Source organism: Somniosus microcephalus, chromosome 4 (assembly GCF_052327205.1).
Source record: "Somniosus microcephalus isolate GS21.2 chromosome 4, FLI_Smic_1.0, whole genome shotgun sequence".
In the NCBI taxonomy this organism is placed as follows: Eukaryota; Metazoa; Chordata; class Chondrichthyes; order Squaliformes; family Somniosidae; genus Somniosus; species Somniosus microcephalus.
The window spans coordinates 250018477-250041553 of record NC_140990.1 but is presented as its reverse complement, the minus strand read 5'-3'; the positions used below and the strand labels follow the sequence as shown (position 1 = coordinate 250041553).

Sequence of the window (23077 nt, the reverse complement as noted above, 5' to 3'; positions counted from 1 at the left end):
CTCTGCCGAGGTGTGATAAATGGCAGTTAGAAAGATTACCTGTAAACATCTGACATTATTCTCTGACTATATAAGCTGTGTCTTTATGCATCTCTCCACTTCACCTGACGAAGGAGCAGTGCTCCGAAAGCTTGTGACTTCAAATAAAGCTGTTGGACTATAACCTGGTGCTGTGTGACTTCTTACTTCTTAAGTTGGGTAAAGGCACATTGTGGGGAAGAGGACAGTGGAAAAGTTTTCAGTTTCCCAGTACAAACAACCCTCACCCCAACTAGAACAAATTCAGCCAAAACAAGTAATGAAAGATGACAGAAAGCAATGCGTTGGTTCCTAAGCAATGTACACCAGTGGCTAATTAGTGATGCATACCGTAGGTCCTCAGTAAAATAAAATGTTGCAATTGTCCTTTGAAATCCTCTTCACTTTGCTGTTCCGGTGGATTGTTATGACCTAGGCCTCATTACCGCGGTATATCTAATTTGTCTTAAAACGTAAGCGTTAAAATAGTTATGATCATTAGTTAAAATGTAATCATCATCTTAATACGGGCATTTTGCAATGCGAGTATTTTTTTATACTTAAGTTTAAACGTTTTCCGAAGAATTTCTGTTTTACCCCCCAGCTAAATACTGCAATGCAAGTGTTCGATGTGTGGCGGATCCCAGACGGCAGTTCTGGAGAGGGCAGATTGCGGGATGTTAATGCTGGTTGTGCAGTACAGTACCCGATCCGCAAACCTCAAACCGCGCCAGTGCAGGGACACCTTCAGTTTGCAGGAGGCTGGCGAGCTTTCCTTGTGAAATGTTTGACCTTGTACTTGTTGCACAAATCCGAAAGACTGCCTGGTGCTAATTGGGCGGTGCAGTGGCCCTCGCACCCCCTGCTGTCACCGCTCTGGAGCGGGGCTCACTCTCCGCTTGGTCCCCGCTGTGGCCCAGACAGTTGCTGTGGCCGCTCGCTTGCACACTCCACTTTCGCTTTTCGAAAGCACAAGCGCTTCTGCCTTCCTTCTGCACTCTGACGTCAAGGATGTTTTTTTGCTCCCATCTTTCTAGGACCATAAAGAGAGTGAGGAGATGATTTCACCAGCCCCAAGCGAGTCAGCAATCACCTCTTCCTGACTCGATCGCCCTGTTGTTTGCGAGAAGTCTGTGCAGCTGCCGAGCCTATGATTTCCCCAGCCATGGTTGCTGCTCATACCTCGTCCCAATCTTCGGCACCAGCAGAATGGATCGCTTGCCTGGATAAAAGGTAGGAAACGCCAACTGGGAACCTTCAGCACAGGAAAGGGAACAGAAATAACGCGAAAGAGATTTCTTACGAATTGCTGAATTGGGGATTCTTTTGCTCCCGCAGAAAATGAAATAAGGCGATGCGATAACAAAGACGTTTAATGATTTTGGAATAGTCGATAAAAGCAGACAGAGAGGTTGGAAAACGGTTACGAGACTGAGGGATAGCTACAGATTTTATTCCCAGATCTCCGAATAATATCGATATATTATATAATACACTGCAAGCGAATTTCCTTATTTTCTAAATCAAACCCGGTTAGCTGCTGAATTGAAAAGCACAAGTCGGGGAAGCGCAATAGGGGAACATTGTTATTTTGTATATTTACATCCGTAACCAGTTAATATACCACAAGTATCGAAGCTCGATTTAAATAATACTAAAAATGCAACAAAAATTTTTGCCAAGAGATATAGATTTTTAGGAGTTTATTTTGAATATGTTCATTTCTGAACCACAAGTCTTGGTGAGAATAAGGTGGCATGAGTTTGTGTCCGTTTCCACCAGTTTACTAATGATACTAGTGGTGAAAAAGCAAGACATAGTGGAAATGTAGGCCTACCCTTTTAAACATCAAAGCGATGGCATATAGTCTACATACTATAAATGAATAATGTTGCATTATTTATACTTGGGCAATTAAAGATATCAGCTGGCAATAATGCCCCTAGATGTGTTATTAAAATCTAAACCCAATACTTTGTTCTTAAAATCACACCCGACTCTTTTAAAGCTGCAGCTACAGTAATAATCTTCTTCTTAGGCAGTCCCTCGGAACCGAGGATGACTTGCTTCCACATTAAAAATGAGTTCGCAGGTGACTGATGAGTCCAATGCGGGACCTACAGTCTCTGTCACAGGTGGGGCAGACGGTGGTTGAAGGGGCGGGTGGGTGGGGTGCTTGGGTTGGCTTGCACTGCTTGCGCTTGGCTTCCGCTTGCTCCCGGCGAAGAGACTCGAGGTGTTCAGCGCCTTCCCGGATGCTTCTCCTCCACTTTATGCAGTCTTGGGCCAGGGATTCCCAGGTGTCGGTGGGGTTGTTGCACTTTTTCAAGGAGGCTTTGAGGGTGTCCTTGAAGCATTTCCTCTGCCCACCTGGGGCTCTCGGAGCTCCGAGTCAAGCGCTTGTTTTGGGAATAATAATAAATAATTTTGGCAGTAATAATAAATATTTGATGGCTGGGGCTTGCTCCTGATGTGTAAACATGGAATGTGATGTTTATTACATTGGTACCTTGTTAAAATGCGTTTAATTAAAAAATGTAAACAAGCATTTTTCTATGTTTATGTGCATATCCATATAGCAGTAATTCCCAACAATCAAACGTAGAATATTTTCCAATACACCTGCAGCCATTGTTATGTTCTACTGTGTACATCATTCCTTGACAAAATGTGTGTTGACCAAAATTGAATCTTAAAATTCCCATAAAATTAAATTAGTATTTGAACAAGTAATTCCAAGGCAGTAATCTAACCTCAAATGTTAGATAGTAGTTAAACTTACTGCTGTGTAAGAAGCATTAAAGCCCACTTTAGATTTGAGTTAAATAAGTCATGGTTACCTCCCCAGAAAAGAGAATTTTGGTTTTACTTATTTATGCTAGATCTGCCCCCAGTAATTGACTTTAATTGCTGTAATAATTTACTCTTTCTGTAAATATTGTAAACTTTTGCCTTTCAATGTTAACTTGGCTCAGTTGATAGCACTTTTTACCTCCAAGTTGCTCGGTAGTTGGTTCAAGCCCCACTCTAGGAGTTGAGCACATAATCTAGGCTGATACCTTTGTGCAGTACTGAGGGAGTGCTGCATTATTGGAGGTGCTATCTTTTAGATGAGATGTTAAACCAAGGCCCCATGTGCCAGTTCAGATGGCTGTACAATATTCCATGGCAGTATACAAAGAAGAGCAGGGAATTCTCATGATGTCCAGGTCAAAATTCCTCCATCAACCAACATCACCAAAAATGGATTAACGGGCCATTCATCTCAATTGCTGTTTGTGGGACTTTGCTATACTTCAAAAAGTACTTTGTTTGTTGTGAAGCACTTTGGGATGTTCCGAGGACATGGTAAGAAGTGATGTACATGCAAGTGCATTATTTACTTCTTTCAACAGCAACAGCATAAAATAAAATATGATTAAATGCTAGTCATTGGATGTTCTATAACGGTGCAAGACAAGTTATTTGGTATTCTTCATTTGTGAGATAACTTACTTATTCAAAACAAAAAACAGCGCATCTGAGAAAGAGAAAGAGAGAGAATGTCCATGGGGTTTAGTCACCATTAAGCTTGAAATGCCATAGAGTTTGATACCGATCCCTGCTTCCATTGCTGATGCTGGTGTCAGCCGTGGCACTCTCATCTCTGAGTTGTGGGTCCCACTCCAGGGACTTGAGCGTATAATTTAGGCTAACACTCCAGTGCAGTACTGAGGGAGTGTTGCACTGTCAGAGGTGCGATATTTTGGATAAGACATTAAACCGAGGTCCCTTCTGCCCTCTTAGGTGGACATAAAAGAGCCCATGGCATTATTTCAAAGAAGAGTAGAGGAATTCTTCCTGGTGTCCTGGCCAATATTTATCCCTCAACCAATATTACTAAAACAGATGATCTGCTTATTATCACATTCCTGTGTGACCTTGCTGTGTGCAAATTGGCTGCTGCGTTTCCTACATTACAACAGTGACTACATTTCAAAAGTACCTAATTGCATGTTAAGCGCTTTGGGACGTCCTAAGGATGTGAAAGGTGTTATAGAAATGCAAGTTCTTTCTTCTTCAATTACAACATACTGTAACAATATGATTAGGCACTTTACAGCCTTCTGGACTCAACATAGAGTTCAACAATTTCAGATCATAACCTCGGCCCCTATCATCATATATATTTTTTTTTCCACACTTTTTGTCTGTGTCTTTTTTTCTTCTCTCCCACATGGCAGCTGTCTTTCATTCTGCCAGCACAATTTACACTGCATCTAGAGCCATCTTTTGTTTCTTAACCTGTCCCATTACCATCTCCTTTTGCCTTGAATGTCTCTTAATGTCTCTTAACTTCTCCTACCTTCCATCCTATCAGACCTTCCCTTTTGTTCTTTCATCCCCTCCCCCCTTTCCCAGCCTCTTTACTTGCTTAAAAACCTGTTCCATCTCCCACCTTTTTCCAGTTCTGACGAAAGGTCATCGACCTGAAACGTTAACTCTGTTTCTCTCTTCACAGATGCTGCCTGACCTGCTGAGTATCTCCAGCATTTTCTGTTTTCATTTCAGATTTCCAGCATCTGCAGTATTTTCTTTTTGTATTATTGTGACAGAATGGAACTCACTGCCTGAAAGGGTGGTAGAGGCAGAAACCCTCATTGCATTTTAAAAGTACTTGGATATGCACTTGAAATGCCGTAACCTACAAGGCTATGGACCAAGAGCTGGAAAGTGGGATTAGGCTGGATAGCTCTTTTTTGGTCAGCCCAGACATGATGGGCCGAATGGCCTCCTTCTGTGCCATAAACTTCTATGATTCTATGATGACAAGCACTGCACAGTCTCTGGTTTTCTCTCCAGAAGCTAAGAACCCAAGACTGAATTTAGATGTTAGAAGAGAGTTCATTTCTTAAATCAGTAAATTTTAATGATTTAAATAAAGCTTTTTGGAACATAAGCGTAATATACAGCCCCATAAGTATAAATAAAAATAACAATACATTGCAGTCACCAAAGAAGAAGGTACACAGAATCTTGTTATATGGTATATCAAAATAAATCAGCTATCAGTGTTATACACCCTGATTATCCTCAGCCCTTCACATTTGCAGATTCTCTTGGTCTTGCGGCTGTATGTGAAGTTTACAAAAGTAGTTTGAATATTACATTTCTAAGAGTGAAAGTTATCGTAAGTCAACCTGCGTATATATATTTTTTAGTTTTTGTTATTGGGATTTGAGAAATACTGGTAAGGCAGTATTTATTCTCCATTCCTGGTTGCCTGAGAGCATTAAGAGTCAGCCATATAGTGTGGGATGAGACTCACTTGTAGGCCAGACCAGGGAGGGGTGGCAGGTTCCTTACCTGAAAGACATTAGTGAACCCATTCGGTTTTTACGACAGTCTAGATGCTTTCATGGTCATGAGGATAGAGAGAGCCAAAAGTATAGGAATGTGCACACTGAAGGACATTTTTCAGAAACACCCAAAGAAAGAGTACTGTCTGACATACTCCCAAACAAGTGATGGATTTTGCTTTCCACTCAATATTTAGAGGCATTTTGCAAGTTACTAGAATACAACCCTGTTTTATACCTTTTTGGTAGCCACATATGTAAATTAAATATTTCAACTCAAATGACGATAATTTTAACAATGGATTTAAAGCATGTGCTTTCAGAGTTAATCTTCACTGCACTCTCCAAAATGGCTGACTGATATTGGCTGTACAGATCAGCTACACTTCATGTTAGGAGATACAGATGTTGCATTAGTTTTATTTATTGACCTAACAGCCATTTGTTTTGGAAATTTAGATTGAATAAACATTACTGAATTATCTTTGTGATCAATTTTTAAAAGAAGGATTGGCCTCACACCGATTATGTACTGGTGCTGTTGGTAAAAGTTACCTCTGCACTCATCTTATGCACTATTGGGACCTTTCAGACTAATTTTTCTTGTCACTGCTGCTTTATACAGGAGAGGCATACAGCAGGGCAGGTATCACTGCTACCCTGTAGACCATGAGCTTAGTGCCGGGTTTGAGGTCCTGGTCTTCAAACACTCTCTTCCTCAGGTGACTGAAGGCTGCACTGGCACACTGAAGGCGGTGTTGGACTTCGTCGTCGACGTCTGCCCTTGTTGACAGTAGGCTCCCGAGGTATGGAAAGTGGTCCACGTTGTCCAAGGCCTTGTCGTGGATTTTGATAATGGGGGGGCAGCACTGTGTGGCGGGGGCAGGTTGTTAGAGGACCTTTGTCTTACGGATGTTTAGTGTAAGGCCCATGCTCTCGTATGCTTCGGTGAAGGTGTTTACGATGGTTTGGAGTTCGACCTCCGAGTGAGCGCAGACGCAAGCGTCGTCTGCATAATGTAATTCGATGACAAAGCATGGGACGACCTTGGATCTGGACTGGAGGCGACGGAGGTTGAACAGTTTCCCGTTTGTTCTGTAAATTAGCTCCACTCCAGTGGGGAGCTTACTGAGGGTGAGATGGAGCATTGCAGCAAGCAAGCATGTACAGCAGGCACCTCAAAGCATTGGAGAGGTACCACCAATGCTGCCTCCGCAAGATCCTGCAAATCCATTGGCAGGATAGGTGCACCAACATCAGTGTTCTTGCTCAGGCCAACATCCCCAGCATCGAAGCTCTGACCACGCTCAATCAGCTCCGATGGACGGGTCACATTGTCCGCATGCCCGATACGAGACTCCCAAAACAAGCGCTCTATTCGGAGCTCCGGCACGGCAAGAGAGCCCCAGATGGGCAGAGGAAACGCTTCAAGGACACCCTCAAAGCCTCCTTGAAAAAGTGTAACATCCCCACCGACACCTGGGAATCCCTGGCCCAAGACCGCATAAAGTGGAGGAGAAGCATCCGGGAAGGCGCCGAACACCTCGAGTCTCTTCGCCGGGAGCAAGCGGAAGCCAAGCGCAGGCAGCGCAAGGAGCGCACGTCAACCCAAGCACCCCACCCACCCGCCCCTTCAACCACCGTCTGCCCCACCTGTGACAGAGTGTGTAGGTCCCGCATTGGACTCATCAGTCACCTGAGAACTCATTTTTAATGTGGAAGCAAGTCATCCTCGGTTCCGAGGGACTGCCTAAGTATACAGGAGAATGTATCAGTATATCTGTGGGCCAGTAGCCCTGCAGCAGCAGAATGGAATTCTTTGCCATTACTAACTTGATTTCAATTAATTGTACGTTAGGGTGACCATACCGCCCTGTTTTCCAGGGACAGTCCCTGGATGAGGGACTGTGTCCCCGGAAAGAGTCCCCGGTTCAGGAAACTCATCACCGAATACGTGCGGGTTCAAATCAGGAGCCACGTGACCTTGAGCTGCCCTGCGATAGATCAATAATGTGGGCGGGGCTGTGTTGGCGGGGCAGTTTCCGACTGGTGAGAGGGATGTCAGTCTCCTGTTTTCAATAAGTAGAAGGGGTGGACTCACTGAGGGACTTTAATTTATGCAGAGATCGTGCTCTGTGGTTGCAGTACAAATGCTCCGCACCCCACCATACGCCTCCTCCCCACCACCCCCCCCCACCGAATCCCTGGATAGTTCTGTGAAATTTGGTTGAAGAGAAATCAGCCCCAGATCCAAAATGTCTGAGTAACGGGGGCCGCTGGTAACCGGACTAATCAGCAGCGACTGGAGCCGGGCTGTGTGGATGTCCCGGGAGCCAGATCAGAGGGCGCTCCATGGCCTCGGATGGTATGGGCGAGTGTCGGGCTGTGAGGAGGAGAGGAGCCGGTGATTGCAGTCGGCAGATGCTGTAAACAACGGCCGCATTATTCAAGCAGAAAGTTCTGGCGCTGCTTTTTGCAGATTCAGTTTGCATCAAAATAACAAAAAAAATTGCCTCACTACGCTGCACAACCTACATTTTCCGTCCTGGCTACTTTGCTATGTTCCCACCCTGTGTGTCCCCAGTTCCGTTTAGAAAATATGGTCACCCTACTATACATAGGTACTCATCTGTGTAACAGCTGAGTAGGTACATATCTATAATAATAGGAGAGCCTTCTGGTCAATGATGTAATTCCAAGAATATTGTGGATATGAATACTAGACAGTGTAACAGTAGCCACACCTCATTTAATCTTGCCAATTTAAGACAAAGTAGTTTCTACAAACAATGTTGACTGCTGGATGACTGGTTGACCAGTGAGCCTGCACTGGTCAGTGTCTTGTTTTGTATTGTTCTTGATTTTCTTTAGTAACTAATGCAAGTCTGCTCATGTGATCAAAGCTCTGATCTTTTCTGTTGCTCATGGATTCTCTAGGGTCTGGAGTATGGTTATGATGTTTAGGTGCTGCGTTGGCCTGTCCTGTTGAGGTCATTGCACAGATACACCCTGTGGAGAGATTGTCCTGAATTTACTTGCTGTTTGGTTTGCCAAGTGCTTGTAAATTTACAGCTCTCAGTCAAAAAAAAGTGTGACTTTCTTCATTTTAACATTTTGACACTTTGAAGCTGATGACTTGAATGTGAGAAATGCTTCCAAAACATTTGTGTAGGTCTTCCAATTTTCTCCTCCCTCCACCCCCCCCCCCCCCCCGCAACCTTCTGAAAGTTTTGACACTTGTCTGGTGTACAGTTTCATAAGAGAAAGCTCTTTGAAAAAACACAAAATTAAAACACAAAGAAAATGAAAGGTGACTTAGTGTTTGTTAGCAGATTTCCCCGTGGTTACTGTCACAACAAAGGGTTGTTAGTCCGGTGACAATAACTCTGCTCATGATTCACGCCCAAGTGGTTTTTATAACAAGCTTTAATGCATTGACTGATAACGGTGTGTCACATTATATTAATTGACATGCAAACAATACAACCTGGTTTCCACGCTCCGACTACCTTGAGAACGCTCCGATCCCCAAGAAAACAACATAGCCTGGTTCCCAGGCCTGGAGCGACCAGCTACAACCCTCTAGGCTGTATGCGTGGCTCCTGACCACCTCGAGAATGTTCTGCCTTGGGGAGAAACCGATTCTATTCTTTTATACTATAATACAATCTTGGGCTGTGCGTAATACGTAGTTGTACGTTTGCTGACTTCTGAGCTCATGGAACTGCAGATAAATCACCAATTGGAAATTTCTGGTCACACAGCACTCAATCAAAACTACCCCAAGGATGCCAGATGCCTTCATCTGTGGCAAATAATATTTAACTAACCTGTTTCAAGATCTGGGCCAAGTATAGTGAACAACTGTGATGGTTGGCAATTAACAAGCTGCCTAGCCATCTATCAAAGATGCTATAAAACAGTACAACCCAATGTCTTTCCATTCAAACTACATTTGCATATTAAAAACATCTTTTATTTCATCAAGAACCAGTCACAGACTAATGTATTAAACATTTGCTACCTAATTAGACAACCTGAAGAAATTGGAGGATTTGGACAAGTAATGGGAGACGCATTAATGTTTTGGGTGATTGAGGCAGATCTGGCAGTGAGCAATGAGGCCAGTAATGACCAGTTCACAACCCTTGGATTTAAGGGCATAGAGATGGGAATTGTACTCGGAGAATGATGGAATTGGGAGACAGTGAGGTATTTGGAGGGGGGTCAAGGACATTAAAGGCAGAAACAAGGGAGCTATTAAGTAACTTGAGTGTAGCAGTTCTGTTGAGGTGAGTGAAGGGTCAGAGAAGAAGTTAGGAATTTAAAAGGGTGTTGGAAAAGGAACTGGGGAATAGTTTCTTCCAGGGGTGGAAAATGATTGAAGAGGGGTTGAAACAGGTTGGCCAATGTGGATGTTAACAGAAATGAGGAAGTGATTGCGAATAGTTTAGTCAAAAATAGAAACCCTGAATTTGGCACGGCCTCTCGAGATCATTTTAAGAGGGCGACTGTATGTGTGCGTGGGGGAGTTTATGTGAATCGTGAGATTGAGGAAGTGCAGGAGTGCAGAGAAATTGGGGAAGGTGGGACAAGGGAAATTTATGCAAAGTTTGAAATGACCTGTAGGGTTGCGAAGGGGTGGAAAGTTTCCGGGAAATTTCTGGAAATTTTCCACGGGAAGTTTAGCTTGGGAATTTTGCCCAAAAAGTACATGCTAGCATAATATTGTTTTTTTTTGTATTTGTTTCATTTTTTTTTCACAGGTCCTCTCTTAAAATTACTAACAAATGGAATCTTAATTATTAAGGAATTTCCTAATTAATATATGTTTATCTTCTTACTTGGTTTGTTTTAATAATTACAAGTTTTGTGTGTGACTGTGAACAAATGTATCCTGATTGGTTGGATGAGTGGATGAGCGATTAGCTCCCTCTATTGGTGATGTAGCATCGTGCGTGCACAGGTCATGCTTCTATCACATGGAGCATCAGGAAAAATTTACTCACCCTGTTGCAATCGTGCTGATCGACCGCAGTTCAACACAGAGATGAATGCCCTTTATTTCTCTGCATAGAACAATGCCACGTTTACCGTCGGATGTGTGGAAGCATTTTACCCCAGGCATTAAAGACGGAAAGACTGTGTACATGTGCAAACACTGTACAAAGCCATATGTAAAGAATGCCACAAAGATGCAGCAGCATTTATCCAAATGCAACAACTTCACTCAAAGCTCACAGCAGTCAGTCCAGAGTTCCTCTGCTTCCATTCAAGAAGATGATGGTTCACATTCAGCATCAGGCTTCTTATCATCAGCAACTCCTGGCCCACTTGGAAGGTTCTTTGATACAATGGATAACCATAGCCAGAAGAATGCAGATGAGTGCCTTGCTCGAGCTGTATATGCGACAGGCTCTCCCCTCATGCTCACAGCCAATGTGTACTGGAAGAGATTTTTCAATGTTATTCGCCCTGCATACTGTCCTCCCACCAGACATGCTTTGTCTACTTATTTGCTGGAGGCTGAGTATAACAGAGTCTAAGGAAAGCTCAAAGAAACGATAGATACAGAAGTGTCCACCACACAGCTAGACAGTGACACAGAGGAGGAAATGGACACACCAGAGTCAGAGAATCAGGAGGAGCAATGATGAGTAGAAGACTCAGAAGACTCATGAGTAAAAGACTCAAAGGGACAAAATAAGGACAAATTACAGGCTAAATAAGCTGACGCTCTTTTTATTTTATTTTAGATGGGTCTTTTTTGTGGGGGTTCAATAACGTTCAAAATGATAACCTAAATAAAGTTTTGAAAGCCTGCTTTTATTTGTATGGAACAGTATGTCTGTTTTGATGACAAAGATAATATAAGGGTCAGAGACAAAAACCATCAGTGTGCAAAAAAACTCTAAATTCCTGAAAATTCCCATGGAAAGTTTCCTCTTTTAAAATTTCCTGGAATTTTACAACCCTAATGACCTGCATAAGAACATAAGAAATAGGAGTAGGAGTAGGCCATATGGCCCATCGATACATGCTCCGCCATTCAATAAAATTGTGTCTGAACTTCTATATCAACTCCATTTTCCCGCCCTATCCCCATATCCCTTGATTCCCTTAGTGCCTAAGAATCTATCGATCTCAGTCTTGAATATACTCAACAACTGAGCATCCACAGCCCTCTGGGGTAGAGAATTCCAAAGATTCATAACCCTCTTAAGTGAAGAAATTTCTCCTCACCTCAGTCCCAATTGGCTGATCCATTATCCTGAGACTATAAACCCCTAGTTCTAGACTCTTCAGCCAGGGGAAACAGTCTTTCAGCATCTACCCCATCAAGCCCTCTAAGAATTTTATACATTTCAATGAGATCATTTCTCATTCTTCTAAACTCCAGAGAATATAGGCCCATTCTACTCAATCTCTACTCAATCTATCTTTGCTTCATTCAGCCTGTGCACATGGTTCCTCATCCTATACCACAGTGCACAGGCTGAATGAGGCGAGGATAGATGGGATTTTAGCTAAGAAGTTTTCAGGGGACTTGGGAGGGTGGTAGATGAGAAAGAATTTGAAGGATAAATGGGAGGGATTGTAGATAATGAGGTGTTCAAAGGAGGGAAAGGTACTAAAGGAATAACGGGACATGTGATGTGGGACTTGGTGATGACCGCCACCCCATAAAGTCATTGGTGATCAGAAACCTATTTGCAAGGGACCATTTTTAATAGTGATATACTAATAAGAGACGCGAGGAAGTGGTCAGAAGAGGGGCTGTGGGAACAGGAGAAGATTGGAGAGCTTTGTTCTTGAGGAGGGTCCTTGCAGAGATATGAGAATGAGTTAATGTGGTTTGCTACTTTGGAAGAACCAGTAGTGGTGCAGCAGAAGGGCCCATCTAAAAGTAAATCAGTCCTGGGATGGGAGTAGAAAAGGAGGTCAGCAGAGGATCAGTGCTGAATGGGATGGAACATGAGGCAGTAGGTTTAAGAAATGGGAGGTGGTTGACGACAAGGAGCAAGCGAATAGGAGCAGGGTAAGAGCAGAAGCGTTAGATAGGAAGGGAAGAGTGAGAGCTTGGGTCTGGGGCACCTGCCAAAAATGTCAGTTGTAGGCCCAGAGAAGTGGCTGTGGGTTGCATAAAGAACCTGGGTAACTCGTGCCTAGTTTGTCATTGATATTGAACAAGTCCCACTAGCAATTGAAGAGGTTGAGACCATCTGGTGGTCAAAGAGGTGGGCAAAAATGGAAGAGAATCCAGGACATGATCATGATTGAAGAGAGACCAAGCTTGAAGACAGTTGAATATCATCTTCAGTTGCCTCCAACGCAATAGATATGCAGAATTTCTTCAAGCTATTCACAATAATCTGTGTACCCAATGCTGTCTGTGCACCTTTTATCTAATGAACAGCTTCCTCTAGAACCAGAATTCACATATGACCTCCAGCAATGAACGTGGCTAGTCAACTATTGCACTTCAATCATAGAACAGTCTTCATCAGTTTGTTCATCAATATTTCTAGTGGTTGCAACATGCATATTATTACTTCAGGATCCTCACTAAATGAGGCTCAAAGGACCGAATGGCCTACTCCTGCTCCTAATTCTTATGTTCTTATGTTTGCGGGTGGGAGTGACCCAGCACCGCTCCCAGCCCCACTTTGCTGCTGGATTTTCTGGCTTCTTCAGTGGACGGGTGCCCTAGATGCACCTCTAGTGGTGCCCACCATTGTCATGTAAGTAAAGGGACTTCCTTTGGACCCCTCAAAATTTGGTGGGATCAACAGTGGAAGTCCCAGGTGGGCTCATGCCAGCATTTCCACCTGGATGTGCCGTCGCATATATTTTCAGGGCTTATTTTTTTAAACAATTTATGTTCATCCACTGGCTTGCTCAAGATCATTGCAGAGATTTTCCCTACAACAGATATTAGCTTTCCCTGCAACAGGTTTTAACTATCCCACATTTTCTGATTCCCAATGTTCCCTGAACAGACTAAAGAAAGTAGACTTGTTGCATTTAAATACTATTTAGTCCTCAACAGGTAAATATAACAAACTAATTAAAATAGTAGATCATCTAGTCCTGTAGATAACAAAGAAACACATATTTATTATTTTTTGACACTTGCAGATGGGCTGGTTGGAAGATTGGATTTCCAAACAATTAGTGAAAAGTCTGTGTCATGATTAAGTTCATCTCTATGATAGAGGAATACTCTCTTTGGGCACTGAATCTTAGGAAGAGTATATTGGCTTTGCAGGGGGTGCAGCGCTGAGTCACCAGAATGATACTGGGGCTTAGAGAGTTAAATTATGAAGATAGATTGCATAAACTAGTCTTGTGTACCCTTGGGTATAGAAGATTGAGGGGTGATCTGATCGAGGTGTTTAAAATGTTAACAGGATTCAAAAGGGTTGATATAGATAAAAGATAAATTATTTCCTCTGTGGGGGAATCAAGAACAAGGGGACATCATCTTAAAATTAGAGCTAGAGCATTTAGGAGAGAAATTAGGAAGCACTTTTTCAAACAAAGGATAGTTGAAATTTGGAATTCTCTCCTCCAAAAGGCTGTGCATGCTGGGATAATTGGAGCTTTCAAACTGAAATCAATAGATTTTTGCTAGGTAAGGATATCAAGGGATATGGAGCAAAGGCAGAAAATGGTTTTGAGGTATAGATCATCCATGACCTAATTGAATGGCGGAGTAGGCTCGAGGTACTGAATGGCCTACTCCTGTTCCTATGTATAGTCACCAAAAGTTATCAGCTATTCCTAAGGATTAACTAACAGTTTAGTCACCACTGATGACTGTTCGTGGAACTCTCACAGAAGTGTAGCAGTTTGGAAGACAGGGTAGAAAATAGCTGAGACATGGAACAGAGAAGCAAGGAAGCTTAAAGACATGGGAGGAGGCAAGAAGGTGGATCATGTAGACATGGATTGAATAGAAGTTTTTTGGAAGCATGAATTTGTCCTCTCTTGGTGAACTCTCATCAATTTCAAAATTGAGGAAAATCATCAATACACCTTAACTTACTATGAAACATATCACAAGAAAGGGTCATATGCCATGTTAGTAATTGATTAGTATCTGTAATCTTGCAATTTGTCACTCTATTGCTGAACAACCATATCCAGTGTGATAGCAATAGCATGTGTGTTTGTGAGAGAGATTGAGAGTTGGGGTAAGAGGAAGGAAGAGGCATGGGGAACATACTGCAGTCTGCATCAGCTGTTCTCTAACTCCTAAACTGACTATAGCAATTCTATTTTTTTCTTCCAGTTACAATATATTATACTGGTTTTAACAGCAATGACAACAGCAGTTTTCATTTATATAGCTCTTTTGATGTAACAAAAACATCCCAAGGTACTTTACAAATGGAAAAAGTCAGAAGGACAGACACTGAAGCCCTGGAGGGAGAGATTAGGATGGTAACCAAAATTTCGGTTCAAATTATGTTTTTTAAGAAGATTTTTAAAGGAGGAGAGAAAACTGTGTAGGCGCAGGGGTTTAGGAAGGGAATTACAGACAGAGGGGCCTAAGTGGCTGAAGGCTCTGCCACCAATGGTGGAGCAAAGGGTGGATACACAAAAGACTGGAGTAAGAAGATATAAGGCGGGGTGATTTTGCAGAAACAAGGTGGGGCAAGGCCATTAAGGGATTTGAAGATAAGGTTGAGGATATTCAATCTAATACTTGAACTTTGGGGTACAAGTACTCAGTGTAGGTCAGCAAGATGGGCAAACAAAACTTAATGTGATACAGCTGTGTTTTGGACAAGTTGAAGTTTCTGGATGGGAAGTCAGCAAGGAGGACATTAGATTAATCAAATCAAGAGATGACAAAAGCATAGTTAGGGGGAAGAGGAGCTGAGGTAGGAGTGGAAAAGGGCAGTGTTATGAAGGTGAGAATAAGTGGTCTTGGTGATAGATAGGATTTGGGGTTTGTAGCTTAGGTCTGGATCTAATAGAATGCTAATGCTTTGCATGGTCTGATTCAGCCTGAGTGAGTGGCTGGACAGGGAAGTAGAGTAACTGGCAAGGGAGCAGAGTTTATGATGGGGACTGAAAACGATGGCTTTGATCTTCCTGTTATTCAGGAGGAGGTTGTGACTCATATTTTACAGATGTTCTTTTGTCCTATTGCCATCACTTGCCTTTTTTCTCCACACTATAGCTTTTGATTACTTCTTATAGCCTATTATTACACTGGTGTTACTAAACAGTCATGTGATTATATTTCAAGTTAAAAGACTCATTTGATCTCCTGCAGTATCAAAGTGGTTCAAATTACCTCAAATTGCATTCTGTCATGATAGGCTGAACTTCAAAAGATAAAAAACACATTAATGCCTAAGTGTTGTATCCTTTCCTCTCTGATGTGTGGTGGTACATTGTGAAGCTCCTAGCAATAGTGCCAGGCCACAGTAGACTGAAGTTCATTAAGCATCTTAGAAGACAGCATTTGTAGACCTGGGAAGGGTGCCAGAAATAACAATGCGCTATTTAGAAAGAAAGACTTGCATTTTTGTAGCACCTTTCACAACCTCAGGACCTCCCAAAACGCTTTAAAGCCAGTTATATACTTTTGAAGTGTAGTCACTGTTATAATGTAGGAAACGCAGCAGCCAATTTGCGCACAATAAGGTCCCAAAAACAGCAATGTGATAATGACTAGTTTTGGTGATGTTTGTTGAGGGATAAATATTGGCTAAGACACCGGGGATAACACCCCTGCTCTTCTTCAAAATAGTGCCATGGGATCTTTTATGTCCACCTGAAAGGGCAGACGGAGCCTCAGTTTAACATGTCATCCATAAGACGGCACCTTCGATAATGCATTGGAGTGTCAGCCTAGATCCCACGAGATCAAATCCCTGGAGCCCACAATCTTCTGACTCAGAGGCGTGAGTGCTACCACTGAGCCACAGCTGACACTGAACATAATGCTGGATACAATGATACATGCAAATCATTGAGTATGTGAATATAGTACAGACTGGTAGTCCATACAGCCACAACTCTTGCTAAACTATACCTCCCAAATAAATCAATTCCTGCCTCATAGGGAATGAGGTGTGTCATATCACAGGGTCCACCTGCTGTTCCACATTGTGCCCTTCTGTTATGATGCAGTTTTGCATTTAAACATAAGGGCAATGAAGTTTGAGATGGGGTGAGTTGGCCTGTGGAAATGCCTTCCTGCAATATATTTCTTTACCATCATGGCTTCTATAATGTAAATTGCATAACCCTGCTATACTTTTTACTTTGAATATCTGACCTGCTACATCCTTGTTAACATTTCTCTGTGACAGTAGAGTTTTTTCAAATGTTTTTAACAACTAATACTTTTGTTTCTATTCTCTGCTGTTCCTGTACAATAATATTTAAGCACTGCCATTGTGCTCTTTAAGTCATGCAACTTCTTCAAGACCTCCAGCCAAGCCCTCTGAATCATTGTGACCAAGCTCACATGTTAAGTGACATAGAAACATAGAAGATAGGAGCAGGAGTAGGCCATTCAGCCCTTCGAGTCTGCTCCGCCATTCAATGAGATCATGGCTGATCATCCAAATTCAGTACCCTGTCCCTGCCTTCTCCCCATATCCCTTGATCCCTTTAGCCTTAAGAAATATATCCAACTCCTTCTTGAATATATTTAATGACCTGGCCTCCACCGCCCTCTGTGGCAGAGAATTCCACAGGTTCACCACTCTCTGGGTGAAGAAATTCCTCCTCATTTCAGTCCTAAATGGCTTACCCCTTATCCTTAGACTATGACCCCTGGTTCTGGACTCCCCGGCCATCAGAAACATCCTTCCTGCATCTAGTCTGACATATTGCCTTGGTTGGCACTGAGACCAAGCTCACATTTTAAGTGACATATCACCATGATTAGCACCTCTTTTAGTATATTTAGGAGCTGTCATCTTCCACCAAAAATGTCCTGGCATTTGTTCCTAACAGTGGTTACCAGTATGTGCAAGGCTTGTTACTAAATCAGCATTTTCTCATTTGCTGTTCCATTATTTTCAACAAAAATGTGCACTCCACAGCTGTAGCAATAAACTTTCGGATATTCATACGGGTTAAGTGGTTCATTAGCTGTTTGAGAGGCATTAAAGGATCATTATTGATTGCTTGTTTTTAGTTATTGTTAACAAAATTGCATTCTTAGGAAACACATGTTTTAAAGATGTATTTGCCCATAATTTTGTTAGCAGGTCACTTATCATGATGGAAAAATGGCAATTCTGCTTTTGCGAAAAGAGGAAATTCTAACTCATGTTTATAATTTCAATTCCTAATTGTTTGCAAGTTGCTGGTCCCAATTAAGCACTTGTTACAGCACATTGTATGGAAAATAAATGATGGATGGGAATATATTACAATACTCATGAACGGATTGGATGATGTCTAAATTGTGAAAAGGAAGCCAGAGCACTTTACAGACTGAAGCTTCCAATTATGTTGAAGCCTTGACTGCTGCCTTTAGCATGGTGTTTACAATGTATCCAGTTTTATGGATTTATTTGCTGCTTGATTTTTAATAAAGAAGCTCCTATCTTCGTAATTTCATTAACTAACACTGTTATGGTGTTGCCACATGGCTTAGTATCACATCATAGAGGGTGTTTTGCAACACTACAACACTGAAGTAGGGTTACAGTACGATCAGCTGAGGGGAAGTAAATATTACATTGGCCTGATTTTGAGGTCAGTGGTGAACGAACGGCGCTAGCTGTTCATTACACTTACACTTGCCCACAGGCTTTCTGTGGGCTTTTGTACTGCGACTTGCGGTTATTGGAAATCCGAAACAACACAGCGCCCTCTACAGGGATCTGAGACCTGTGTAAACAGGGCAAGCAATGGTGTGTCTCCTTAACCAATCAGATTGAAGAATTCTTACTGAGACAAGCAGGACTGAATCTTAACTCCCAAAAACGGGTGGGCTGGGGTTAAATGCAAAAAAATCTGGATCAGGAACGAACCCACCCACTTTCGGTTTTAATGGAGGCGGGACGAGGACCAGGCAACCAATCCACTCGCAGGAAGCGGGTTGATCATTTAAATATTATAATGAGGCTGCCTACCTTTATTTTAACAGTGACTCTATTTTTAACCACAGGCGGCCGGGTTTCCCGATCCGACACCCCCCCTCCACGATCTCTCACTCTCCCAATACACCTACCTGCTCTCGTCAGCTTCAGCCTTGTGAAGCAGGCTTCCCGCCCAAAAGGCCCCCAGCCTGTCAATCAGGCTGCCTGTGGGCGGGAACCCCACTTAATGGAGCCCTGCATTTAAATTCTGCAGCACATTCAGGAAACCCATTCTTCCAGGTTTCACAACCTCACAACAGCCACCCCGCACAGAACTCGCCTCCAGGCTAAAACCCAGGCCACAGAGTCTAAACCAGGAAATGTAAATTAGAATATTTAATTCAATGCCAGATCATGAACAGAAAACCAAATAAAGAGAGGGAAATAAAGATGTGATTAAGAGAGAGATAAAAGCGACTGCAAGAAAAAGTTTTAAAAAATCACATTTAAAAAATTGTTTACATCTCCAACAATAATTAAAATCCGAAGGAATGAGACACCACACTTTTAAAAGTAAATTTTCAGTGCCAGAGAGGTTGTTTGGCAGTAAATAAGATGTATCACGCTGTTAAAAATACATTTACACTTGAATGGACAAGCCCTAACTTTTTCTGCCATGTTTAGTGGGTATCTATCAAGTTAGTACCTCAAATTCACATATTTGAATACCAAGTTTCTCGGCAAGATACCGGTATAACGAAGCTTCTGGAGGAGCAGGGCACCTTGGATGTCAACTTCCTGATTTCCATGTTTAGCTGCGCATGTGTGGACGCCGGAAGTTGTTGTCCAATTTACTCCATAATAACGGTGAGTATTTATAGCCTTACCGTTATTTCCACCACAAAATCTGGCCCATAATACCTAGAGAAGAGAAACACGCTTGTGCATATCAGATAATGGTAACAAGTAATAACAAGGGGGGGGGGCGGTGGAGAAGGTAGTATTGTCTGTGGAGGGCATAAGACCAGAGTTGAATAATAGAGATGTGAGGACAGATGAATGTTGTAGAGTTTTGCTTAATTTCCTTTGGGAAGTCAGGGAGTATTTACTGAGAATTTCTCTGCAGATTAAATGGGTGGGGTAGACTCTGTACTAAGTATTAAGGGGGAAAAATTCAGTATCACCCATTTTGGGGTGCTAATATCGGCCGGGCACAAAGTTCAGTGTCCGGTGCTAATTATCGCCTCCGACTGCAAAATTCGCCCCTGGAGGTGATTTGAGCGTTAAACCAGGCGCTACACACCTCTCTTAAGAAGCAAATGTCGGGAGCGAGGCGCTACCTCAGAACGCTACCGAAGCTCAGGCGATGCCAATTACCATGGAAGCCAGACAGACTGGCGCTGTCCAGTTCTTAAAGGGGAGGGGCCATCTTGCTGGCCAGCCACACCCTGCTCCTTGCAGCCTTGAATCTCGACCTGGAGAGACATCTAAAGCAATTGTGTTGGAAGCACTAATGGATAGGCCCACTGAAAGAGCTCGGAACCTCAAAAGTGGTGCTGAGGGCCAAAACTCCTTAGGACAGCGTTAATACCAAAAATTTTGCTGACAAGAAAAGGCAGGAAGCGCCCGCCTTTAAATAGCGCTCCCCCAGCCCCTTCCCAACTTGAAAACGTTCCCCTCTACCTGTCGTTCCTAGCGGCAGGCGCTAAGGCAGGGGGCATGACTCAATATCGGGTCCGGTGCGCTTCCGGGGCGTTGCACACTTGACTGATGTCACGATCTGCATGTGCAGGAGATCGTGGCTGTAGTGTTTAGCGCCGCTGCAAAACGACTGGTCAATTTTGCGAGCAGTGCTAAAATCGCTGCGCTCGGGCGCTAAGTTCCTAGCGCCCTGTTAGCGCCCCCCCCGGAGGCAGTAATGGAAGGCGCTAATCAACCAAATTTTTCCCCCTAAGTATATTAACTAATATTGACTTACTCATATCACCAGTGTTATACCTGCTAATTACAGTGGATTAAAAGTTAACTTGAGCACTCAATGGGGTAGACATTTTTCTGGGCCTGTTTTCGAGTCCCACCCTAAATTGGGCCTTGAGCCTCATCTAATTAATGTGAGTGAGCTGCCCGCAACTGTTGCACCTCCACAGGCTGCATGCCCATTTTAGACAAGCAATTTTGTGGCACTTGATTCTCTGGCAGCAACCCTCAGGTAAGTAAGTGCCTGCGGTAGAGGGGAGAGTGGGCGATCACAGCCAGCAGAAATGTCGATGACACAAAGATTGGTGGCATTGTAAGTAGTGTAGACGGTAGCATAAAATTATGAAGAGACAATGATAGATTAAGTGAGTGGGCAAACTGTGCCAGATGGATTTCAATGCAGATAAGTGTGAAGTCATCCATTTTGGACCAAAAAAGATCGATTCGAGTATATTTTAAATGATGAAAAGCTAATAACACTGGAGGTCCAAAGACATTTACACAAATCACTCAAATGTAGTTGTCAGGTACACAAAAATAATCAAAAGGCTAATGGAATATTAGCCTTTATAACTGGAGGGCTAGAATATAAAGGGGAGGATGTTTTGCTACAGCTATATAGGGTTCTGGTTAGACCACATCTGGAGTACTGAATAGAGTTCTGGGCACTGCATTTTAAAAAGGATATATTGGCCTTGGAAGGAGTGCAGCGCAGATTCACTAGAATGTTACCAGGGCCCCAAGAATAAGATTATGAGGAGAAATTATATAAACTAGGCTCATATTCCCTGGAATATAGAAGGTTAAGGGGTGATTTGATTGAGGTTTTTAGGATTTTGAAAGGAAGTGATATGGTAGAGGGAGAGAAACTTTTTCCACTGGTGGGAGAATCTAGGACAAGGGGACATTATCTTAAAATCAGAGTCAGGCCATTCAGGAGAGAAGTTAGGAAATACTAAGGGTGGTAGAAGTGTGGAACTCTCTCCCCCAAAAAGCAGTAGATGCTAGCTCAACTAATAAGTTTACATCCGAGAGAGATAGATTTATGCTAGCCATGGGTATTCAGGAATACGGAGCCAAGGCGGGCGGATTGAGTTAGGATACAGATCGACCTTGATCTCATTAAATGGCGGAACAGGCTCGAGGGGCTGAATGGCCTACTCCTGTTCCTATGTTCCGAGAGCAGTTGCACCTGCTTTAGACTATTTAGTTGTTTCCACCAGAGGCTGTTGAGTTGTGCCAATTTTTGATTCTTTGATATTATACTGTGAATTAGGAAATCGCCTCCCTCTGGCACTATGTAATCTTTGATTGTCCCCCATAACTACCCTATTCAATTATTTTCTTAGGAAGTAAGATTAGCATGCTCATAGTATTTTAGTAAGAGGGTGGGACTGGACTTACAGTGGCAGTGGAATTGACTAGAAAACAGGAAGTAGGAGTACAGTGAGATATTGCATCTCAATCATTGTTTTGTTACAAATAACTGTCAGAAGAGCTGGAGCAGAACCTGTCTGTAGGTGAAGATAGGACAGAGCCAGGCTACGAACTGCAAAGGGGAAGCAGGATCAGGCTGCAGGCAGATAAAGGGAGCAGGCGGTCGGCAACATGAGGAAAAGGAAAGCAGCACCAGGTCCAAGCTGGGGCTGTAGGGATTTAGACATTTCTGAACAGGGTTGAATGCCTGAAGTTTATTTTCTAGGACAGTCTTCCATAAAATGTTGATTTTTGAATTTATATGACAAGTAAGTGTTTTAATAGAAACCTCGACAAGCAGCAAGCAGTCGGTGGGAAAAAGGCAGAATAGAGGCCAGCTATGGGCGAGCTGACAGAATAGAGGCCAGCTATGGGCGAGCTGACAGAATAGAACCCAGCTATGAGCGAGCTGACAGAATAGAGGCCAGCTATGGGCGAGCTGACAGAATAGAGGCCAGCTATGAGCGAGCTGACAGAATAGAGGCCAGCCATGGGCGAGCTAGCAGAATAGAGGCCAGCTATGGGCGAGCTGACAGAATAGAGGCCAGCCATGGGCGAGCTGACAGAATAGAGGCCAGCCATGGGCGAGCTGACAGAATAGAGGCCAGCTACGGGTGAGCTAGCAGAGTAGAGGCCAGCTATGGGCGAGCTAGCAGAATAGAGGCCAGCTATGGGCGAGCTAGCAGAATAGAGGCCAGCCATGGGCGAGCTGACAGAATAGAGGCCAGCCATGGGCGAGCTAGCAGAATAGAGGCCAGCTATGGGCGAGCTAGCAGAATAGAGGTCAGCTATGGGCGAGCTGACAGAATAGAGGCCAGCCATGGGCGAGCTGACAGAATAGAGGCCAGCCATGGGCGAGCTGACAGAATAGAGGTCAGCTATGGGTGAGCTGACAGAATAGAGGCCAGCCATGGGCGAGCTGACAGAATAGAGGCCAGCCATGGGCGAGCTGACAGAATAGAGGCCAGCTATGAGCGAGCTAGCAGAATAGAGGCCAGCTATGAGCGAGCTGACAGAATAGAGGCCAGCTATGAGCGAGCTGGCAGAATAGAGGCCAGCTATGGGCGAGCTGACAGAATAGAGGTCAGCTATGGGTGAGCTGACAGAATAGAGGCCAGCTATGAGCGAGCTAGCAGAATAGAGGCCAGCTATGGGCGAGCTGACAGAATAGAGGTCAGCTATGAGCAAGCTGACAGAATAGAGGCC

General features: G+C 43.3%; 1 protein-coding gene across 1 annotated transcript in view; it reads left to right on the top strand.

The window, feature by feature from the left end:
- Positions 1-819: 819 nt before the first annotated feature.
- Positions 820-23077, top strand: part of rapgef4a (Rap guanine nucleotide exchange factor 4a) — a 389151-nt gene continuing 366893 nt past the window's right edge. The window contains exon 1 of the mRNA XM_085986188.1: positions 820-1251. Within this exon, the coding sequence (XP_085842314.1) occupies positions 1169-1251 (83 nt within the window). The 5' untranslated portion in view covers positions 820-1168. The remainder of the gene's footprint in view (positions 1252-23077) is intronic.